Source organism: Perissodus microlepis, chromosome 7 (assembly GCF_051167445.1).
Source record: "Perissodus microlepis isolate ML-2025 ecotype Zambia chromosome 7, ASM5116744v1, whole genome shotgun sequence".
NCBI lineage: Eukaryota > Metazoa > Chordata > Actinopteri > Cichliformes > Cichlidae > Perissodus > Perissodus microlepis.
Window position 1 is genome coordinate 33074901 of NC_140467.1, and position 22947 is coordinate 33097847.

Consider the following 22947-nt stretch of genomic DNA (forward strand, 5'->3'; position numbering starts at 1 on the left):
ATGTAATCTATAATTAAACAGGTTTTTAAACTGGCATTAGAACTTGGTTTATTGTGGTTAGAGCAGGGAAAATTATATAATAGTCAACTTTGACATATCTATTTATTTATCTATATATCTAAAAGTTCAGTTATGGATTACAATTGTTCGCATCTTTTGATAATCCTGAGCTCCCGATTTTTTATTATTAGATTAAAGCTAAATTTAATATCTTATACCTTTGGACCATATTTAGAGTAGAGTGTGGTAAGTCGTCAGGTACATCTAAAAACTGAATGGAGTGCAATGGACAGATACTTCCTTATTAGTGCTAAGCATCAGGGTATTTTAATTTTGTACAATAAATATGCAACAAATATACACAAATCTAACGCAGCACAAACATACGCATACACTGATCAGAATGGAGTGCCCATATTTACTTTACAAATGACACCAGGCATTTTACACAAGTGCACGCACAAACAAACACACACACATCCACCTACACAAACGCATTCACATTCACCAGACAGGTCAACCCAATTAGTTTCATGTTTTATTGTTGTCCATGACAGGTGTAAATATTGTAATACTCTCAGTTTATGACTGTGAATGTGAACAAGAGCCAACTTGTAAAGCCCTTTGAATGAAGGCTCTACAATTTTTCATTTGAATGTACACTTGAAAGGGTGGAAAGCGGTTTAAAAGCAGTTAGTTATGACGAAGACACTGTATAAAATATTTAAAGGTTAACTATAACATCCACTTTTCTTCTTTCTCTTTCTTTTAGAACTACCTGAAAGAGCCCTGGAATGTGTTTGACTTTGTGACTGTGATTGGAAGCATTACAGACATTTTGTGCACAGAGATAAACGTAAGAGTTACATTTCTCATCGCATGCACCCATGGGTCACTTCCTACATGGGTACCAAAATTCAGTGCATGCTCATAGCTGTAGGATCACAACGGCAAAGCAGCAAAGCAGCATGCTGTGACACAGGAAGCAGATTTAGTCCAATCAGGGAAACTGTTATCACAATAATGGACTAATCAAAGTTAATATTTTGCTACAGTGGAAGTGATTTACTCTGGGCATGCAAGCGTTCAAATACTGTTATTATGATTAATCTATTTTCTTTTTTCTTTTTTTTATGTTTTTGTCTATAAAAAGCCAGAAAAAAAATTATGAAAAATACCCACCAAAGCAGCCTGGACTGTCAAAAAATCTGACAACCCAGACTGCTGATTTCACATTTTCTATTATTATTTTATTTTTTGGGGGGGTGTTGTTGTTCAAAGTTTGAAAGTCCGAAATATCACCAATTCCTCCCAACTGTCAATTATTCATTTAGTTGCTGTTCCGACTTTCACTAAAATTTGAGCTGTTGTAGCATTAATTTGCATGTGTTTTTGCTTAATGTCAGTATTTTATTTTTTTTTCCAGCTTCAAAATCATCAGTGTGGATGTCATGCTTTGCTGTACTCTTAGTCTCAGTCCTCGAATCAGCCAAACAAGTCCATAGAAAAAAATATGACATCATAAAAATCTATACATGAAGCAAGGGAAGCCACACGACTTGAACATTAAACATTACAGTCTTGAACATTTAGTTTCATATTTTTAATCACAGCAGATGCAAAGTATTTGTGCGGCTTGAGGACTGAGGCAGGTTACTTTAGCTTTCTGTGTTGCAAAGTCAGCGTTTGTGTGACTTTCTCTTCCTGTGATCATTAGTCTTCTTCTCTGTTTCTCTCGCTGCTTTTTTCCCCCCACTGTTTTTCATCTTCTGCTGTGTCTTTCCTGGCGCCTGTGCCCTCACTCTGCCCCTTCTGTCACATCTGACACCTCTAGACGGTAAGTGGCTTTCCTTGTTGGCCACTGATTTTGTCAGTTCCCCCGTCACTGTGTGCTGTTCTCTTCCACGGCTTTAGTTTAAAGTGTCTAACTACACCTTGAATGTGAGATGATATAAATTAAGACCTTTTAAACCAATGTAGCATGAAATGTGTGCTTTAACAGTAATCAGACCTTCTACGGCAATTACTGTTACATAAGCCCTTAATGTGAAAATGTACAGTTCAGTCAGATCCACTACAGTGAAAAGAACGTTGTTATTTCCATCAGCAGTAATTTATATTTGGCAGCCTGGCGTTTTTTCTGGCACCTTTCTGACCTTCCATGTGCATACAGCCAAAGGCTGCGAGAGCAGCAGCAAAGCTCCCTGTACAAAACAGTGTCAACAGACTTGACACTGATTCAGTGTGAAAAGGAGGTGCGAAGGTGGAGGTGGGTTGCAAAGCGGTTTTCAGATGTGCAGCTACTGTAGGCAGTAACTTAAATAGCGTACATTTGCTTTAGCTTTAACCGAAATCAGTTGATGTGCTTGGATTTGGGTTGAGCTATACTTCTTGGCCTGCCTTGTGTATGCTGTGTTCAGCTAATGTCATTTCATTCAGCTGGATCAGTTCTGAGCTACGAAAGGATCAATTAGGATTAGAGCTAATATAGTTTTGTACTTTCTAATTATTTTTTTATTTTTATTTTATTTTGACAGTTTGTTTTTAATTCAGTTTAGTTTCAGTTAGTTTTAATTTCAGTTTTAGTTCATTATAATAACCTTGTTAATATTAGTTTGTCTGTATTGCTTCTAGATTATATCAGATTTATCAGTATATCATCCCACTGATCCATCCAAGTATCCATTTTTTTACTTGCTTAATCAGTTCAGGGTTGCAGGAGGACTGAAACCTATCCTAAAAGATCATAGGATGGATGTCTAAAAGAGTAGTGGTTAAAAGTCTATGGCAACCCCTCATTTCTTTGTATTCTGCTTCCAGGGAGACAGACATTCTTGTCAGTTTTAAAAGTGGCTTTGAGCAATAGTTTTGCAACCTTTCTGGAGTTCTCTCATAGTTCTTCTTTTGACTTTGGCTACTCTGTCACGCATTTTTAGATGCGTCCTTGTAACTGATTTTCAGGTTAATGATGCTAATTGTTATTTATTTATTTACTCTTTCTGCTATTAGATCAAATTGTACATGGTTAGTTTGGAGAGAGTTTTACTGTAAATCTCAGTACGCATTTTTTCCCTCTAGCAAAAACAAAACAAAAAAACCTGAAATCGTCTACAAAAATGTACTGCAGTATGCTACCAGCTTAATAAATTATTAATAAAAATATCCTCAAATCTGGTACATAATAACAGATCATTTGTTTTTCTTTCCCAGAAAGAAAAAATCAACCTGAGTTTCCTGAGGCTGTTCAGAGCAGCTCGTCTCATCAAGCTTCTGCGACAAGGCTACACTATTCGCATCCTGCTGTGGACATTCGTTCAGTCGTTCAAGGTAAGGAAAAAACTGAGTAACATAGAAACATTATAAACATCCGAGTTAGAGTCTGAAGCATCTCGGTAAGTGTGTAAACTTGCAGAAAGAAACTGTAAATTTGGAAAGACACATGGGCTGGCAATCTGAGCCAGATTTATTTGCTCTTGCATGAAAGTATATCTCATACAATACAACTAGTGGAATAAAGGGCTCAAAAAACAGGCCTAGGCATGCTTTTTCCTGTTCAAATTGAACAAAATAGCTCTCAGCAGACAGCAGTTTAGATTTTCACACCGTGCCAGTTTTGTTCTCTAAATCCCCTGGGACAAGTTGAATTAAATGTGGAGCGCTGGGGCCACAGCACAGGGAATTTAGAGCAGCTTTAATGTCAGTGGTGAGAGCTTTTAAGCCCAATGAAAATGGACAGTAGCTTCAGAGTGTTAAAAGGTGGCTATTTAATTACAACAAATGTTCGCCGCCTTCTTGCAGCCATATAAATAGTTGGTTGAAAAGAATCAACCCAACAGGTCAGGTTCATTGCTCGGGTTCTTAAATAAATACTGTAAAATGTTAGAAGGGTGCTTGTTGCTCTGTAGAGAATCCGATTTATGAGTGTGTACGTGCATACAAACACAGAGGAAGAGATCAAAGAGGCGCTGTGCCCCATGTGTGTCTGTGTGTGTATAAAATGGATATTGTTGGTGCCATGCAGTATATGAGTGTGTTTAGACTGTATTCATGTGTATGTTTTCAGGCCCTGCCATATGTCTGCCTACTCATTGCCATGCTGTTCTTTATCTACGCCATCATAGGAATGCAGGTAAGTCATCATGTGCATAAAGCACATCTGAATTTCATGATTCGATGAAATATGCCTTCTGCAACGTGAAGATTTCCCAGTAGCCTATCAGTGAATGACCTGAGTGGGTGTGACTACACATTAGCTTGTGTTTAACTGGCATTTCACCATTTCTCTTAATTTGATGTCCAGTATAGCGATTGGCATCATTTTAACCAAATGCTCTGTATAAAAGATGGATGTATAGTAGCTACCAGGAATTTACCCGTTGGTTTGTGGATTCATTTTGTTTTATGGTCATTGCCATCTTGGTTTTTGAAGCCACAGTTGACTACATTTAGACCAGCGTGAATTTATCAGTCAGCAAGGCTGGTTAGCACTCATAGACTATATTGGGGCATCAGATACCATCTAATTAATGATAAGTGAAATACAAATTTAAAGCATTTCATCCACTAAAACAGGTCCACAAACTTCCTAGACTGGCTTTTGGTGTAATTAACTGCACAGGAAGTCATTTTCAGAAATAGTTTATCTCACAGTGGGAAAATCCTTTTGTCACAGCAGTTAAAAACACACCAAACATATGATAAACACCTAAAATAAGTACAATGCAGCTTGATAAAACCAAATATATAATTATCTTAACATGAAAAACTCCAAAAGCTCAAACCTCCAAAGAGAGAGCTCACTCGCTGAGCAGTATTTACTTTCAAGGGAAAAGTGTCGCATTTTATCGATATTAATTTTGCTTAGTTTGCTGCTTTTAAACTTGCTGTCAGACGTTTCTAGTGCAGTAAAAAAAAAAAAAAGTACAAATTCCAGGTTTTTCTTATTTACTCTGTTGAAAGCCATTTTAATCTACCTGACATATAGTAAATCTCCTTGTTTACTAAAATTCACTGAAATGTTTAATAAAAAAATATAAAGGGGAAAAAAAATGTAATCATAGTTTTTTTTTAGTTGTTTCTTTTGATTTATTTATTTATTTATTTTAACATTGTACATTAAACATTGAAATTGTTATGTATTTAAACAGTGACGCCATAGTATAGGAATGTGATTTTTATAATTTCCCTATAAAAACACTTTCAGTAAGAAACACAGTTTTAAATAGCTCTATATAGAATTATTATCGTTTTGATGTTTAGATCAGTCTATTGACCTCCAAGGAGGGGTCAGAGGTCAAATGTTACATGATATTTTAAATCTTTACACACCGCGCTTGTAAGAACTTTGTAAGAGCTTTTTGTCCATTTTTAACCAATAAATCATCAATCAGTAAATCATTCAAGTCATTAACCCCACTCTACACTTCTACAAAGTTTGATCTGAATTCATCCAAAACTTCACACGCGGTATCGTGTTTACAGACAGAATGACACGTGACCACTTTTGATGCTTCAAACACTATCAAAAACCTCATGGATGCAGGTGATGAGATTAAAACGACTCTTAACTGAAAATAAAACAATTGAATATTTCTAAGTCAACGAAGCAGAAGAAACAATAAAAAAAATTTCTTCCTAAATGTTCCAAAAAGTTCAAAGCAAATACCAGCTGACATTCAAATGGCTCAGTGTAACAGTGTGGCAAACAGTGCAGTGCAATGAAGTGATGTCGTGTGTGCTACAGTAAGTGTTATGACAGCGCAGGGCTGAGATAACCTGTTAGCATGAGAGAACAGATGAATCTCTGCTAGACAGATGTTTGGAACTACGCAGAGTTTTTGCTTCTTTATTTCTGCTCTAAAGTTTGACGATTTGAAATACTTGCATGTGGAAGTCAGTCACAAGGAACATCAAGGAACTGCAGTTTGTAACACTTCAGCGTGACACTTCATTTTTCAGCCACTGACGCTGCAGCTTGAATATAATTGATTAATAGTCGTTGTTGACTGCAGACTAACAGAACTTCTGTGCTGGATAAATGCTACCTTCCCAGATGTTTCCTGTGTTCTTTAAATTTAATGCATTTTGTCATGTACAGCAACCACAAGAAAAATGTGTCTGGCATTGCTATATGACTGTTTTCTATACGTTTGATACAGTCCTGGTAAAGATATTACATTATAAACTTAAGCACAGACTAAATGTGTTTTCAGAGTGGATTATTCTTTATTTTTGAGGCAGCTGATATAAAGGATTCCAATATGTTTTTCCTGAAAAAATGGATGGACAAGATGCTACCTGCATAGGTGACTGCTATCATGGGTCTCCTGGGTGTAGCAGCTGGTGTTTATAGGTCAGCAGGATGGACTTGCCAAGAGGCAAATAAATATTTTAAAAAGGCCTCTGGGATGTTTTATTGGACTGACACCAGGATAACCATGAGTTATGACAGCTATCTACTCTCTTTGTGTCTGCCATTCAGTTCCAGTTCAGGTCAGAAATGGTTTCCTGGAACGACATTTGCATTAAACTATGCTGACATAGCATAAACGAGTAATGTTTGAGATAAATTATAAGCCTGTATCTGCACAATGTATGCAATAAGTAGTTGCAATGCACGCAACATTACACAGTTAATGACAGATAACGCATATACACAAAGAAGGAAAATTAGCTCTAGCTTTATTGGCTTACAAAAGCAGTTTGTACAAGGCCACAATATAATTATATTTCATATTCAAATTACATCCATAAACCACTGTTTATGGCATCCATTAGTACCTATTATATTCAGTGAAGAAACTTAACAAAGACAGAAAGGGCCACACTGGGAATTATAAGTATACTGTTTATTGGCAGATTATAATTTAATGTGAAACGCATTTTCAACATTTCTACAATGTGACAACAACTGGGGCATTTAATATAAATAATGCATTATATATACGGAAAAGAGAGGGACATAGTTTTACATGTAAGTCTTACATAGCAATGTCACAGGTCTGAACACAGCAACTCAGTGTAGGGCAGGAAATGTATGATCTCCATCCAGCTGAGCCTTCTGCTGTGAAATCGGCTGAAGCCTCATGTGTTTATTTGACTTTGGGTTATAATTCATAAATCTCTTACCAAGACTATTTCTTACAGCTAATATTATAACACAGGTTTTTATAAAGGACCAGAGTAAGACTGAGAAAAAGTGCTTTTCAACGACCTTGGTTTGTACTACAGGGGTTTCTTATAATCTAAATTATTGGGTTAAAAACAGTTCACATAATCTATAACACCTCCTTTGTTGCTGCAGGTGTTTGGTAACATTGAGCTGAATGAGGAGAACGCCATAAACCACCACAACAACTTCCAGACCTTTTTCCAGGCCTTGACCCTTCTCTTCAGGTAACCCTGCTTCCATGCTCTAATAGTTCTGGCAGCTCAGATAATCCAATGATTTTGGGTCAAACTAACTCAAGCACTCACATTCACTTTTCACTCCTGTATCTTTACTTGTGCATCTTTCAGGAGCGCAACAGGCGAGGCGTGGCATGAGATCATGCTAGCATGCCTCAGTAACCGGCCGTGCGATAAGCTCTCAGGAACTGCAGGAGACGAGTGTGGCAGTGACTTTGCCTATTTCTACTTTGTCTCCTTCATCTTCCTCTGCTCCTTTCTGGTAAATACCTCCTCCTACTGCATGTTTTCATCGACTTATGTTTTCCAGAAGTTTAATGTTCTTATTCTGAAAGTCTCAGAAGAATGCTGCAAGTAACAGCGAGTTAAAGAGAACAATAGGAATTAAATGTAAATGAGGTGCTGCTGAGGAGACAAACCCCTGTAGATAACAGTCTGTTTAACTGCTTTTTATGCTCTTTTCATAAATCTAATTCAGTGACACAGACAAACACATTCATAGAACATTTTAATAAGGCCTGATTATTGCCTTTAATAGCCCAGTAGTGTTGCCATTATGAGGCAATAAAGTTGGTAGCAAAGCTAATTTTGAACTCTCCAATTTATACAGATAATGGATAAAATTAAATGCATGCATAACAAAATGTTATCTAGTAATAAAAATATGTGTTTTTTAATGAATGTGTAAAGCATTCCTTTAAAGAAGAATGCATAGGCTATATAATCACCACAGTACTGTGCAGTTTAAAAAAATAAAAATAAAGTTTAGGTAATAGCTTAAATTAATACCAATGTTCCTATTAATCAACATGTATGCAATTTATTTCACTTTACTGTGATGTCATTTACCAGATGTTGAACCTCTTTGTTGCGGTCATCATGGACAATTTTGAGTACCTGACCAGGGACGCCTCCATCCTGGGGCCTCATCACCTTGATGAATTCATACGTGTGTGGGCAGAGTATGACCCTGCTGCTTGGTAGGAGCCTTTTCTGACTTTGCTACATTTTACTCCCCAGTGTTAGGAAGTGGTAAAGGTGGTTTTCATTTGAAAGGAAGCCAAGTTAGGAAGCAGAACAGTCTCAGATTGACTTCTGTGTCCCAGCTGGATAACTCTGAGCTTGAGCCCAGAGTTTGGGCTGAAGCTGGTGACAATCCCCTCTTTTGGTTGGGATGCATGCAAATCCAGAGTTCCACTCGGCGTCCACTCAGCTCTCCTTGCTGATAAGCTCCAAAGCGACTCAGTCTCTCACTGTGGTGTGAAGAGAGACTATTTCTATCCATCCAGTTGGGGAATACAGGTTCATGCCCCGACCCTCGCTGCTCTTTACACCAAACAGAAGCAGTTTACCTTTAATAAAACACTATAAAAGTTTTGAGTGAGACAGTAATCTGTCTCAGATTATGAAAGGCTCCTTAGGTTTTAACGAAAGCTTCACAGGAGCCTTGTCAGTGAGTCAGGACTCCAGGAGAGATGAGAAATATGAAATTATCATCACCTGACAGACATTACGGGGGAGGAAATATTATTTATTCCTTTGAATATAAATGAGCTGCTCTCAGAAGTGCCTACAGTAACATTCAGCTTATTCTCCACTGCTACAACTTCTCTTTATGTCAGTACATTTAAGGCTTATTGTTTTCAGCTTTTATCAAAATTGGTGAGATCCACCTCTCACCACCGGTTACGATATTCTGTATCCCTCCACAGTGAAACCAAGTTGGAAGTCCAGAGTCCAGCATGTGGGGGAAATTTAAAATCAGGCTTTTGATTTTTATTGAAAAACTATGATCATCTTTAATGAAACATGTCACTATCAAAACACAATTCAACTACTTTTTGAACAAAAACAAAAATCTATACTCACTGAATTCCTGAAATTAAAACTGAACATCAGAATCGGGAGGAGAAGTGATACAGTGGGATGCAAAAGTTTGGGCAACCTTGTTAATAGTCATTATTTTCCTGTATAAATCGTTGGTTGTTACAAGAAAAAATGTCAGTTAAATATATCATATAGGAGACACACACAGTGATTTTTAAGAAGTGAAATGAAGTTTATTGGATTTACAGAAAGTGTGCAATACTTGGTTAAACAAAATCAGGCAGGTGCATAAATTTGGGCACCACAAAAAAAGAAATGAAATCAATATTTAGTAGATCCGCCTTTTGCAGAAATCACAGCCTCTAAACGCTTCCTGTAGGTTCCAATGAGAGTCTGGATTTTGGTTGAAGGTATTTTGGACCATTCCTCTTTACCAAACATCTCTAGTTCATTCAGGTTTGGTGGCTTCTGGCTTGTCCAAATCTCTGAGACAGCTTTCTTTCCTTCCCCTAAACCATGATGGTGAACAATCTTTGTCTTCAGGTAATTTGAGAGTTGTTTTGAGACCCCCATGTTGCTACTCTTCAGAGAAAATTAAAAGAGGAGGGAAACGTACAATTGACCCCCTTAAATACTCTTTCTCATTATTGGATTCACCTGTGTATGTAGGTCAGGGGTCACTGAGCTTACCAAGCCAATTTGAGTTCCAGTAATTAGTTCTAAAGGTTTTGGAATCAATAAAATGACAACAGTGCCCAAATTTATGCACCTGCCTGATTTTGTTTAACCAATTATTGCACACTTTCTGTAAATCCAATAAACTTCATTTCACCTCTTAAATATCACCGTGTGTGTCTCCTATATGATATATTTAACTGACATTTTTTATTGTAACAACCAACGATTTATACAGGAAAATAATGACAATTAACAAGGTTGCCTAAACTTTTGCATCCCACTGTATAAGTCAATTTGAACATTGTTGTTGGTGCTAAAAATGCTGGTATTTCAGAAACTGCTGATCTCCTGGAATTTTCTCTCTCAACCATCTCTAGGTTTTGCAGAGAGCGGTCTGAGAAAGGGAGAACATCCAGTGAGTGGCAGTTGTCTGGGTGAAAACAGCTTGTTGACGCCAGAGCTCAGAGAGAATGGTTAGATTGGGTCAAGCTGATAGAAAAGCAACAGTAACTCAGATAACCACTTGTCACAACCAGTATGCAGAATATATGTTATGCAGAAGATCTTCCCTGGTGGGAACACAGGAGAACCTTGAAGAGATGGGCTACAGTAGCAGTAGACCACACTGGATGCCACTCCTGTCAGTTAACAGTTCACACAGGCTCACCAAAATTGGACAACAGAATATCATAACTAATAAGCAGCCAATAAGTGTATATAGTTGTACTGACAAATTTGTAGCACCAGCAGCTTACAGAATTTATGCCACATTGCACATTTTTAATTCTCCCCCCCCCCCAAAAAAAAATCCACTGATGTATAAAAAAAGAGAAGTGTAAAACAAACTGAACAATGAAGATCCTGTGCTGTATTTGTTTTTCTTCTAACTGCCTCTTCTTTACAGTTATTTGTTAATGTCTACTGACTGATAATAGATCAATATGAATAGATAAAATGGAATAACCTTTAACCTTTAACCTAACCTCTCGAATATGTCTCATCTCTTTCAGCGGGAGAATATGCTATCGGGATATGTACAAATTGTTGCATTTTATCTCACCTCCTCTGGGCCTGGGGAAGAAGTGCCCCAGCAGGGTGGCTTATAAGGTTTGCCCTCCCCCACAGTCCTTTTGTTTTTTAAGGGACTGTTATGGTTTCAGACTGTCAGTGTCTCTTCTCATTCACTGGGGTGCCAGAGAATGACCTGAACACACATGCATACAAATGCTCATCGATCCTCCACTAACCAGCCGGCAGGTAACCATGGCGAGTGCAGGAAACAACGCAGCATGTCAGCCTCAAACAGAAGGCATCAGATGCCATGTCTAAGATATTTTCCTGCTTCTAAACACAGGAGTGAAAGAAGAGTGACGACGAGAGCATTGTGTGCTTTGTTTCCACTTTGGTTACTGCTGTTGTCTCTTAGCATGCAGAAAAAGAGTGCATGTTAAAGGAATACTCCACTGAACATCTCGTTTTTCATTCATAAGCACCAACTTAAGAGGTGAAACTGAAAAATTTAAAGCTGCTGTTTTAGATCAGACACATTCATAGATGTTAAGTTTCATGGCACCTAAGGAGCCCTGGACGTCATCAAAACTGTGTTGATTTCAAATTTAAAATCAATTTTGAAATGTTCAAGTACCCATTTACTCTTGGCTGCATAAATGACATTAAGCTCACGAAAAACTATCAGACTTTATCTAACAACTTGCTAATAAATTTGAACTGTTAACTATAATTTTAGCCAATTATTCTAGCTAGCTATTGCTATTAATTGCTATTAGTGCTATCTAGCAATTATCTGTTAATAGGTAGATCCATCTGTTCTGCTTAGGTGACAATTATTTATTTAAATTCATATATTTAACGTGATGTTTCATTTATCTCTCATTTGCAAACAATTTCCATCTGTTGTTAGCCATAGTTATAGGTAATCATGTCCAATTTTTCATTAATAACCTTATTTAGCTATTTTAACCTTATGTTTATCTTATACATGTCTCATCTAATAATTAATCTTTTTTATCTGTAAAACATTATTTAGCTAAGATGTTTTATTTTCAGTTTACATACTTTTAGCTACCAATAGCAACTACTAGCAATGTTTTTAGTGAAAATGTTTTTAATTACTTTTTGATCATTTTTAAAAATCTGTTTAAATAATTTATGCATTTATTTTGGTAGTCCATAACAGCTGCTTATCCATTACTCTTTGGTATCTTCATAGTTGGTGCTATTCAGTTGATTTGTGCACACATGAACACAATAGTTGTGCTCAGGCAGATCAAAACCATAGAAACACTAAAACCCTTGGATTGTCCCCTCCCAAATGCACTCTAGAGACGTTCTGTTATGGTGAGAACGTGGCCCGACCTCGATCTGACTCAACTACCAGGTGTATGCTACAGGTTTGAGCTAAACGCTGTAGCTATATAACCATAAATGTATGTATCCTGTGATACAGCAGAGTAGCCGGGTCAACTGAGTCAGACTGGAGTAATCCAGCTCTAGGTATGAGAACATCTTAACTTTTCCACTACACTTGTTTATTTTTTAAGACTAGTTTAGTAAATCTCTTCACATGCGCCCTGGCTACTGCAGAAATACACCCTGTCAACTGTTTGTACCGCTGGTAATGACCGCTTCAGATTATGATTTATAGATAATATATTACACTGACCCAGAATTATGGAAAAGAAGAAAGGAAGTACACCAAACTATTCTTATAAATGTCTTCAGGTACTTCTGCATTTATTTAAATAATATAATATAATGTCATTGCAGCTTTTGTAAAGTAGCCTTCAAACTTTCTACATTCACCTTTTAAAAATTTGTTACAGGCAATAATATTTACTTGAAACAGATTGTTTTTTCAAGGAGTATTCCTTTAAAGAAAAATGTACTCAGATTTGTTAAAGCATACCTTCCACTGGGAACCTTTCATCTTTGTACAGGCAGTCCTCTGGATCATCCTCCCCTCCTTCCTTCTCTGGAATCCATTCCTGAATCTGTAAATTCAACTAGGATGGCATTCCTGGTCATCATATCCTGGAAATCTTATTAACAAGGATTTCTGTGTTTCCTCTCCCTTCTCTTTTTTTTTTTTTTGGTTTGGCCACTTTCTGTTATAACTTCCCATTCTTCTTTTACCACTCCACCTCCTCACCTGGGGAAACTTCATCCTTCCTTCCATGGTCTCCTACCAACCTTTCCCTGACAAGTGGCCGCATAGCTTACCGGGATATGTACGAGATGCTTCGGGACATGTCCCCTCCACTAGGTTTGGGAAAGAAATGTCCGCCCCGAGTCGCCTATAAGGTAGAATCGCATCTTCCTCCTTCCTTATCTCTTCTTCCTGCAGCCACTGCAGGTTGCCTGTGCTCACCTGTCAAACATCTTCAGGCTTCTGTCAGTGTGTCAAAGCTGATATCTTCTGGCCTGCTGTTCTGATGTTCTTTCTGTGTACTTGTGTGGCTCTCTGGGCTTGTCCTGTTCTGTGAGGGTTTTCTGTGCATTTTGTTCGTCTGCTCTAGAGGGCCAGGCAACAGTAATAAATAGAAATAAATCAGGGAGATGAGGAAAGCATCATATTCACAAAGTCTCCATTGGAAAATAGGAGGTATTGGTTATTAAAATGGCATCAGCATCAACTAAAATATGTTTTTTTCTGTTTGATAGTTAAACCTGTCGTTACTTTCTATGTTGACACCACAGAAAATTATTATGTATTCTGCAACTCCACAGAGCTTTTGCTTATTGTTTTGGTTTTATGGCTGTCTTGGCACCCCTGTTTCCAGCAGCAGGTTGCTGTTTTCAGCGAACACGCTCTGCTAAATCCACTGTACACCATCTGCCAAGCACCAATTAACAGAAAAATAAAGATAGCGACTAGCTTGTGAGGAAAGAACATCTAGCCATTTGGATGAGATATTTTTCTCAAGGATTAGTGGAGACTGAACACCATTTATGAACTTAATGCATGCCATTCTGTGATTTGGTCAAGTAGCAAGTAACAGACAACCTGTAGGATAATCCAGCTGTGGGTCAGCTGCATCTGGAAATGTTTGGTTTAAAAGAAAAAAGGGGTGCAAAGATCCACACAAACACTCAGTGAATAAGAGAACGGGTTGTTCCCCAGACAATTATTTTGTTACTTTGGAAATACTGTTGATGTCTGTAAGATCAAGAAAATACCTTTAAAGATATACCCCACAAGATAAATGGTAAAAAAAAACCTGGTGTTTTGATTATCTGCCAGGTTTCCAACAGGCCTTAAGGGATGACAACATCCAGATAAATCACCATTAAATTAGATTTCTTTTCCTGATGGCTTTGGTGAAATCCAATTGACACTTTATGTTCATATAGAGAAAATTGTACCAGATTTGGTGATTTGTTAAACCATAGCCTCTTCACTCTGCATGCGAGCTTTGTGCTTTGCGCTGGGAAGAGGGGGGAGGGGCGGTAGTTACACTGGCAGTAGCACAGGAACAGAGCAGGAGGGAGAGAGAGAGAGAAAGAGAGCCAAGGACAACAACGTCACATTAGAAAGGTATAGTAATCATCCACAACTATTTTCAGTTGCAGATGATAAAGGATTCAGAAAGTCAGTCATGCAGGCCCATATGACAGAGAATGTGCATCTTCTTTTTCTTTTCATATTTTAATTTATATTTAATTGTGTTGTGGTTTCCAGTGTTTTATGTTGTTTCACTTTAAATTTGTTTAAAAGGAAAAAGCTGAAAATTTAAATAGTTAAAAGTTGAACTGTGAATAGTTGGTTTTTGTATTATATGATTTATTTATTACATTTTATGTGGAGCGAATAAATAAAAGTATATTTACGGTGGCCCCTAGAGACAAAGCACGTACAAACTCCAAAATACGTAAAAACTCCAAAATACGTAAAAACTCCATAGCACATAAAAACTCCGAAGCACGTAAAAACTCAAAACACGTACAAAAGACAACAGAAGTGCTCCAGAATGCTAGGCACAGTGTTGAGCTTTTGTTACCTAGTGGCTACACAAGCCAGCAAGTACCAACGACCGGATTTGGTGTGTGGTAGTAACAGGTAAATGAATTTTTTTTTAAATTATTTGAATATATATGAGTGCTTGTGTATAAATACACAAACAATACACACATGCTTTCAATTATGTAATTTAAGTGATCTAGGTAGCTCTGTTTTGAAGTTCAGTTAACGCTAGAAATGTGTTTTGGAGTTTGTACATGTTTTGTCTCTAGGGGCCACAGCATATATTTATATATAAACATATATAAATAGTAAAAAAAAAAGTAATTCCTTTTGTGCATAATTTTATATTATTGTTAATAATAAATTAATTAAAGCAACAAAACAACCCGAAGAGCCGGTTTGGAGCCGAAAGAGCCGGTTCTCTAAAAAGAGCCGGAAATCCCATCACTACTGGTTTATGAAAAAAAAATTTGTAAAAGAGAGAGAGAATATTTAGCGATTTTTTTCTTGAAGGATCCCATCTGGATTCATGTGCTAAAAAGGATTTATTGAGGAATCTCTCATTCCTGCAAAATGAGTCATTTTAAAACATTTTCACCATCATCTTATCACTGAACGGAATAAAAGAGAGCCTTTCCCATGTGTCCTGTGATTAGAACACCTTTTATCCTTGTCAAGTGGGAGTCAAGTATATGTATATACCTCGACAATCCTCAGGTAGTCCCTGTGCTGGCTGCTAACCTCTTAGCATGCAGACTTAATGTGAGTGGTTCCAGTATGTGCGCAACTGTCGAAATGAATCAGATTTAAAGCAGCCCTGCCCTTGCCCCAGTTAAAAATGTCTGGGTCTGACGTGGCTGCATCTCCAAATATAACTCTTGTTTTTGTGAATCGGAAGGGAAAGACATGAACAAAGCGAGAGCAGCGGTCCACTTGAGAGCAAGGCTAGCATTTTTATCTTTCCCATTTCCATTTTTTTCTATTTCTTCACTCCCACCACTTTGCTGTTGATCACACTCTTTGTTAACCTCCCTTTGTTTCTAAAGAACGCGTTATCATCCTAGTCACAGTTGTCCCTGTTACCCATTAGTTTACACTTTTATGTTCTGACTTTAGGCAAAGCATCACTCTCCCTTTTGACATTGTATCCTCTCTGAGGATTTCTTTTTCTCTCTATGTGTGCAGCTTATGTCTTTGCACGTATGTTTTCTGCATAACAGCATCTAGCACCTTTTTGATGGTGTGTTTCTTCATCTTGTGTCTTCAGCTTTTATTCTTATTCAGTCTGTTTCTGAGAACTACAGAAGCAAGACTTCATATGTGTCAATGTTTTCTACAGTCCAGGCACTAACTCCCCCTCCTCCTCCTCATTCTCCTCTTACTCGCCTCTAATCGCTCCATCTCTTCATCTTCTTTCTGTATATCTGTGTTGTGTCCATTTCACTTGAAGAAAGTGAAAACCATCAATTATAGCTTTCCTGTTTTTCTGCTGTCTCTGAACTTTCTCCAGTTGCAGTTCAAAGTCATACATGCAATACATGCATGCTTCCACCACCCCTATTATATATTCATCAATGCATGTGTACATGAATCATTGCATTGCTGCACTGGCACGGATTTATGCTGACTAGTTTCTTCTTTTTTACAATGGATGAAAAATTAATTCAGTGAACGTTCTTTAAAATGGTTGTTTGTTTTTTAAAATTTGATATTTAGCGCTGCCAAGCAATTGCTACTAATAGCAATTTTAAATACTTTTTAATTTGAAAGTATTGAGAGTGGACCTGAAGCTTGCATTGTAAGTGCCAATGTTGTCTAGAATTCTAAATACAATCAATTTTGAACAATATGGAACAGAGAAAAGCAGCAAATCCTCAGAATCTCAGAATCATTAAACTATTAAAAGTAATAATCAATGTCATCATTAGTTAATTAGTTTATTATGTCAGCAAGGCTTTCCAGAACTAAGTGAAATTTAATTTCTTTTATGCTGGTGCAGTGACCTGTTCTTTCATGTTTCAAGACAAAGAAACTTATCATTAAAAAAGGTTTGGAAGCCAGCTGATTGGAAATGGTTGACTGGTTTAAACCAACCAATATTCTCATTTTGATGGTGCTGGCAAATTGAGGTTGTGGAAGCTCTATTATAAACAAATTTCCAATTAAAATAGATTCACATTGTTCTCACATAGAACAATGATAATTTATCACTGTAATCAAATGGTTCTCTGGATTCTTTATTTAGAAAATAGAACCATTACAGGTTGGGTGTGAACAAGTAGGAGAACAATACAGAGTGAAAGTTGGTGCAGTTTTTAATTTTACTAAAATTTGACTTTTTTTCCTTATAGAAAAAAAAGTATCTATTGTAATGTAACTATAAGGTAATTTAGCCCTAAAGTGATGGAGGACAAGTGAAACCACAGAACCATAGAATGTATATAAAAGATGGATGTAGTGCCTTAAACCTGCATTCTTTCCTGTGACCACCAGGGGGAACTCCTATGAATGCAAAAGGAAGTGTGTCATCTCAAACACTGGGTTCAGTCAGGTCTGCTACTCAGTCATCCAGTTTTGAAATGGCAATACGGCAACAGCAAAATTGCTGAGTTTGAAGTTTCACAAAAGAATCTCATTAACTGTTGAGTGATAATGGCTATGTATAACTTTTATGTACAGTCTATGGCAAAAAAGCATTTGAATGTTCAGATAAAATTAATGTGCAGCTTCAGTGAAAGTTAAATACACCAAGCAAGAACCTTTTTTGTGTATTTTTTTTAAACAAAATTCCCCGTCTTCTGTTCCTTGCTCAGTGTTTTTAGGACATTATAGCAGGAATAAACCCCACAGACCATAAGCACATAGAAAATACCGGCTTGATTTTTATCTTTTGCAGCATTTTCAGCACATTAACATTTTGATGGTTGGTTTTTCTGTCAAACTGATTAAAGAGCTGCGTGCCAACCAGCGACCTTTCCTTTCTCCTCCTTAAGTGACTATTTCGAGAATGAAGGACATGCTGCTGCATGTTTCCAGCAGCAGCAGCAGCAGTGAAGGCTCACAGTGCTTAGCATTATAAGTTAATCATATTTTCGGTTTTTGGAGAACTGTGCCATGTAGCAGTCTCGTAGCAACGACAGCAGCCACAAACGGCTCTGTTTACTGCTGTTAGGTTGTGGCAAAAAAGGGTGAATCTTTATTTGGATGGGCTAAAATAATTCAAAGTGATGACTGATTTATCTTTTTTCAAATTTTTTTTTTGCATTTTTACTTTAATTTTACAGTAAACATAGGAGTCAAAAATTATTTTATTAACCTCACCCCAAATATTTACTCTTTTACTCACTAATGATTCTCTAGTCGATGCATTTGCTGCATTTTTCTGTTTTATCTGTTGTGATGGGCATCTCTTGTTATTCTTATCATGTCTATATTAAATAACATAGTCATGAATCATTATTTGCTGCCACAGCATGTAACTGTAGATCATCATACCAGTTAATGAAAACAAATCTTTGTTGTTCTGGTGTTTCTTAATCTTTTAAAATTAGATAAATCCAGCATTGATAAGCAATCCTTTAATTTGTTGTGTAGCGATTGGTGAAGATGAACATGCCAATTGCGGATGACAACACAGTGCATTTCACCTCCACCCTGATGGCCTTGATTCGCACAGCCCTGGAGATCAAGCTGGCATCTGGTGAGACTAAAACTACAAAAGCCAGAATCCCTTGCAGCTGCCCTGACAGCTTTGATGTGAATGTGAATGGCGCTGAACTCTCTGGTGCAGATGCGATGTGACATGTTTGTGGGCTCATCCTCAGGCATGCTGGCACAGCGTTTGTGCGATGCTGACCTGAAGAGGGAAATAAACCGAGTGTGGCCCAACTTGTCACAGAAGACCATGGACCTGCTGGTGACGCCGCATAAATGTGAGCTACAGCTGTGTGCGGGTTTTGATGGGATTTACTAGTTCTTGCTGGTTATATGGTTTTTATTTTTACTCACTTTACCTTTTAAGTTTTGTTTTTGCTATGGCTGTTTCCTTCTATCTTATCACTCTTGCTTGAGCTTGAAAGTTAGGCTAGATTAAAGAAAACAAACAGTTTAAAATGATAAAATAAATTCTGTTATTGAGATATACAGATTTTAGTTTTTAAAGTAAAAAAAAAAAAGGTGTCTACTGTAGTGAGAACATTAAAAAGAAACACATCTGTTGTGAAGACATACTCGCCATAAAAAGTTAAAAATCACTGTACGGTTACCTAGTCACTAGTGGACTGTGCACTAACTACTTCATAAGATGATTAGTTTTTGTTGCCGTGTGTTTTCTTTTGTTTTGCTCGAGTAATCCTGCTGCAAACTGTTGCAGTCTCACCCCCCGAGTTACTGCTCCTCTGTCGCCATCTGCTGCTTACTTGGAGGAACTGTCTCTCACTTGTCTCTTCTAGATAACGAGCTGACTGTGGGGAAAGTCTATGCGGCTCTAATGATCTACGACTTCTATAAGCAGAATCGTGCTAAGAGACTCCAGCAGCAGAATTCTTCAGATGGACCTCAGGTACATCACGAAGCAAAATTCAGCCATGCGTTATTATCTCCAGCTCACTTCATCCAGTTAGAAAAAATCCTAAGCAAATTAGACTATTTGGTCACACCCATTGTCTGCCTTGCCCTCACTGGTTGCACCTGTTTCGTGTTTGTTCCTTGTGTATTTATAGTCCCCTGTTCCCCTGGTTAGATGTCAGTCCTTCTGTTTAGCAGCCTGTGTACCCTCTTCTTTATCCAACCTGTTTGCGTCCCACTGTGTGTTCATCTCCTTTGTTTCTTTCCAGTTTTATTCTAAGTCATTGTGAGGTTATATTATTTTTGAGTAGTTTTTCCTGATCATCCAGCCTTAGTCACTTCCCATTCTTTTGTTTGCCAACCTTCACTTTTGTTTGTTTGCTTCAGGCTGTTTCTGGGTTTTTTGTTCCTTCCTGTTTATTCATGTTAAAATTAAAGCTCGCCTTTCTTTGGTATCATTGCCTCTTGAATTCCTTCCTTCTTTTGGTCCTTTTTAGACTTGTCTTCAGAGTATTTCTTGACACATTGATTTTTGATATTTGACAAATTGAAGGATTCAAGTAAAAGGAAAGGAAAAGAAACAAAACACAGAAACAAAGCTGCTGCTATTTGAATTCAGAAAAGGGATTTTTTTAAAATCAGGTTGTTTGAAAGTGTCGTCTTTAATGATGAGAATTATCACAGAACTCTACCACCTAGTCTTTTGGTTTTACAGATTTTGGTTTTGTTTAGTTGCATTTACGTTGCTGTGTAAAAGTCTTGAGCCACCCCTTCTTCTTTATGTTTTTAGTTGTATGTATAGGCACTTTGTTACTAGCAATCGGTAACAAAAACACATAATTCGATCCCATTTCCCACTAAATGCCCAATATCAAACTGTTCCAAAAGAACTATTAGCAAAACACTTACACTGCACTGGAAACCGGACAATTGGAGGACAACAGTGAGTGTCTACAGCCATCTGTAAAACACATTAAAGGCTCTGTCATTGCTCAGTGTCATTGCATTTAAGCCAGTGGTGTATGGGGTGTGGTCAAATCTGATGAAACCAGAAAAGTACCATCAGATTTTGATCCATCATGCATTAACATCTAGAAAGCACTTGATTGGGAGTGGCTTCATTTTTCAGCAGGATAATGATCCCAAACACAATGCCAGTGCAGCAAAAGCATACCTGGATAGAAAAACACACAATGAAACACTATCAGTCATGAATCGGCCTCAGAGGAGCCCAGACCTCAACAGTATTGAAGCAGTGTGGGATCATCTGCCAACATCCAAATAAGAGCTTTCAGTGTCTTTCAAGAAGCCCGGAGAACTATTTCTGAAGACTAGTTGAAGAAAGTTCGTCTTAGAGAGTTCAAGCTGTGTTAAAGAATAAAGGTGGTTGTACCAAATACTGACTTTCAACCTTGATAAAACTATACAAATTCTGTTTTTGCCTTAAATATTTGCATGCCTTTTTGCACGTGTTTCAATACATGCCCTGTTAGGAAATGATGGTTGGCTTAAAATTAAGATGAAAAAAATAGTCTATAGCATTAACCTTTGTACGTGTTAGATGTGTTAATAAGTAGATTTAAATATAATTATACTAGCTTTAATATTTTCTCCACTGATCTTTTTTCAACTCTCTGCTATCCTTCTTTCTCCAGAGTAAATTGGGGTCCTTGTTCCGTCCTGTACTGCCATTCACTCGCATACAGGAAATAGAACCACCGTTCTCCAGGCCCAAACAAGTCCTCTCACCTGAGCCTGAAAAGAAACCAGAGGCCTCGACAGCTACCACCACCAACACCAACACCTTGATTAACAAGGACACAATGTAAGTGACTTTATCTATGTCGTTCCAAATGAAGGAATGACAAGCTGGGAGTCATCAGCATTGCAAAGAATATCATTGCAAAGAATTACTCCCTCATTAGACAGCTGACTCAGATTGTTCGAGGTTCTCCACACGATGCACGTTGCACAAACAGATGCTCAGAAAAAGCCATAAACTGTTGATCTGTGAAACATTTGCAGGCAAACCAGATACAACGGCAGCCAGATTGAGTTATTTTGATTTCTTTTTCCTGTTCATATTAAACCACACCCCTGGCCATTATAACCTAGCAGGGTTTGAATTGTTTACAGTTTTATTTGAGGAAATCAAACTGAAATCAATGAGTTCATCTGAATCCAGCAGACTCAGAATGACTGGAATTAAACTACAGACCTGAAGTAAAACCTCCTTGACACTGCACCGCTGACAGCATCCGATATTACAGTCAGAGTCTTTGTTTCTTGCACAGACTCAACCAGAGGACTGCCATAAAACATTCCCAGTCTGGAGATGTTTCTCAGGCTTCACAGAGGCCCAAAAGTCGAAGAAAGCTGCAGAGAGGCCAGTCGGAGGATGTGCAAAATTTAACAAGACCTCAGGTAAAAAAAATCACAGTCATTAAAATGTTTATTATATAACATACACTCTAAGTATATGCACTTATGCCTGTGTTGTCTTTCCTTTAGGAACAGGTTGAACTGAAGCAAGTGGAGAACACTTCAGATGCAGAGGCATATCCCAGCCTGGAAGGTCACTGCAGAGCAGCCTCTCTTCCCCGACTAAATGCTGAATACTACGTAAGCTCTCTGGTGCTCATGAGGTCATGCCTCTTGTTTTACTACTCACAGGAAGAATCTTACAATACTTTTTTGTTTTCTAGATTCTTGTTTTAGTCCAGAAATTGTGCAACTTTTTTTTTTTTTAGATAAAATAGACTGAAAAAGGCTGATGGGCTGCTGAAGGGTTACTGGTTAGAGAATGCAGCCGGAAGCAGTGGCTCTCTGTCAGTCCGCATCAATTCAGCCTGTTGACCTCCCCTGAGAATTTCAGATATTTTACCAAGGAGGAAATTCAGCATGGAGATGTGTAAAGAATAAAAGATACAATAAATATGCAGATAGAGGAAATTAGTTAACAGGAAGCAGCTTCACACTAACTGAGAGGAGCTATCACACCTGGCAGGGACAAAAATATTTGGAACTATAAAATACTGCGTCTAATTTTTTGGTTTCTGTACTTTGATCATAGCTCGCTCGTTACCGAATCCATTAACTAAAATGCATCCAGTGTAGAAACAACAATTTACTCTACCTTTGATGCGATAGAAGGTTTTGTTAATTTGTACTGATGTAGAAAAGGCAATGATATTACCAAGGCAATAACCAGATGAGATACAGTACTGAGAGTTCTTAAAGCATGACAAGCTTGAAATCTCTTTTAAAGAAAAGTGATAGATAAACCTTAGATATGACGTCTCAGATATTAAAAGCTCACATAATGCACAGACATGACAGTAATGCTTTTCTTTTGTAAATGTCTGAATGGAAACAGCTAAGCACATTACCTAAGATGTTTAACTTTAAGTTTATATCTCCTGCAACCAAAACACTAAAATAAAGTATTTTATAATATGCATTTCTATGAGTGTAGAGTGCTGCAGGGA

General features: G+C 37.5%; 1 protein-coding gene across 7 annotated transcripts in view; it reads left to right on the forward strand.

The window, feature by feature from the left end:
- The window catches only part of cacna1bb (calcium channel, voltage-dependent, N type, alpha 1B subunit, b), a 220527-nt gene that overhangs the window by 184317 nt on the left and 13263 nt on the right, over positions 1-22947 (forward strand). For 5 of the 7 annotated variants that reach the window (XM_084934713.1, XM_084934717.1, XM_084934718.1 and 2 more), the window contains 13 exons: positions 773-856; positions 3211-3327; positions 4064-4129; positions 7304-7395; positions 7519-7669; positions 8260-8387; positions 13137-13233; positions 18488-18593; positions 18718-18825; positions 19345-19454; positions 21115-21284; positions 21754-21883; positions 21971-22081. In XM_084934713.1, coding sequence (XP_084790839.1) covers positions 773-856; positions 3211-3327; positions 4064-4129; positions 7304-7395; positions 7519-7669; positions 8260-8387; positions 13137-13233; positions 18488-18593; positions 18718-18825; positions 19345-19454; positions 21115-21284; positions 21754-21883; positions 21971-22081 — 1470 coding nt within the window. Of the gene's footprint in view, positions 1-772; positions 857-3210; positions 3328-4063; positions 4130-7303; positions 7396-7518; positions 7670-8259; positions 8388-10922; positions 11020-13136; positions 13234-18487; positions 18594-18717; positions 18826-19344; positions 19455-21114; positions 21285-21753; positions 21884-21970; positions 22082-22947 lie in introns of all 7 variants that reach the window. The other 2 variants (XM_084934715.1, XM_084934719.1) reach the window with 1 other exon arrangement.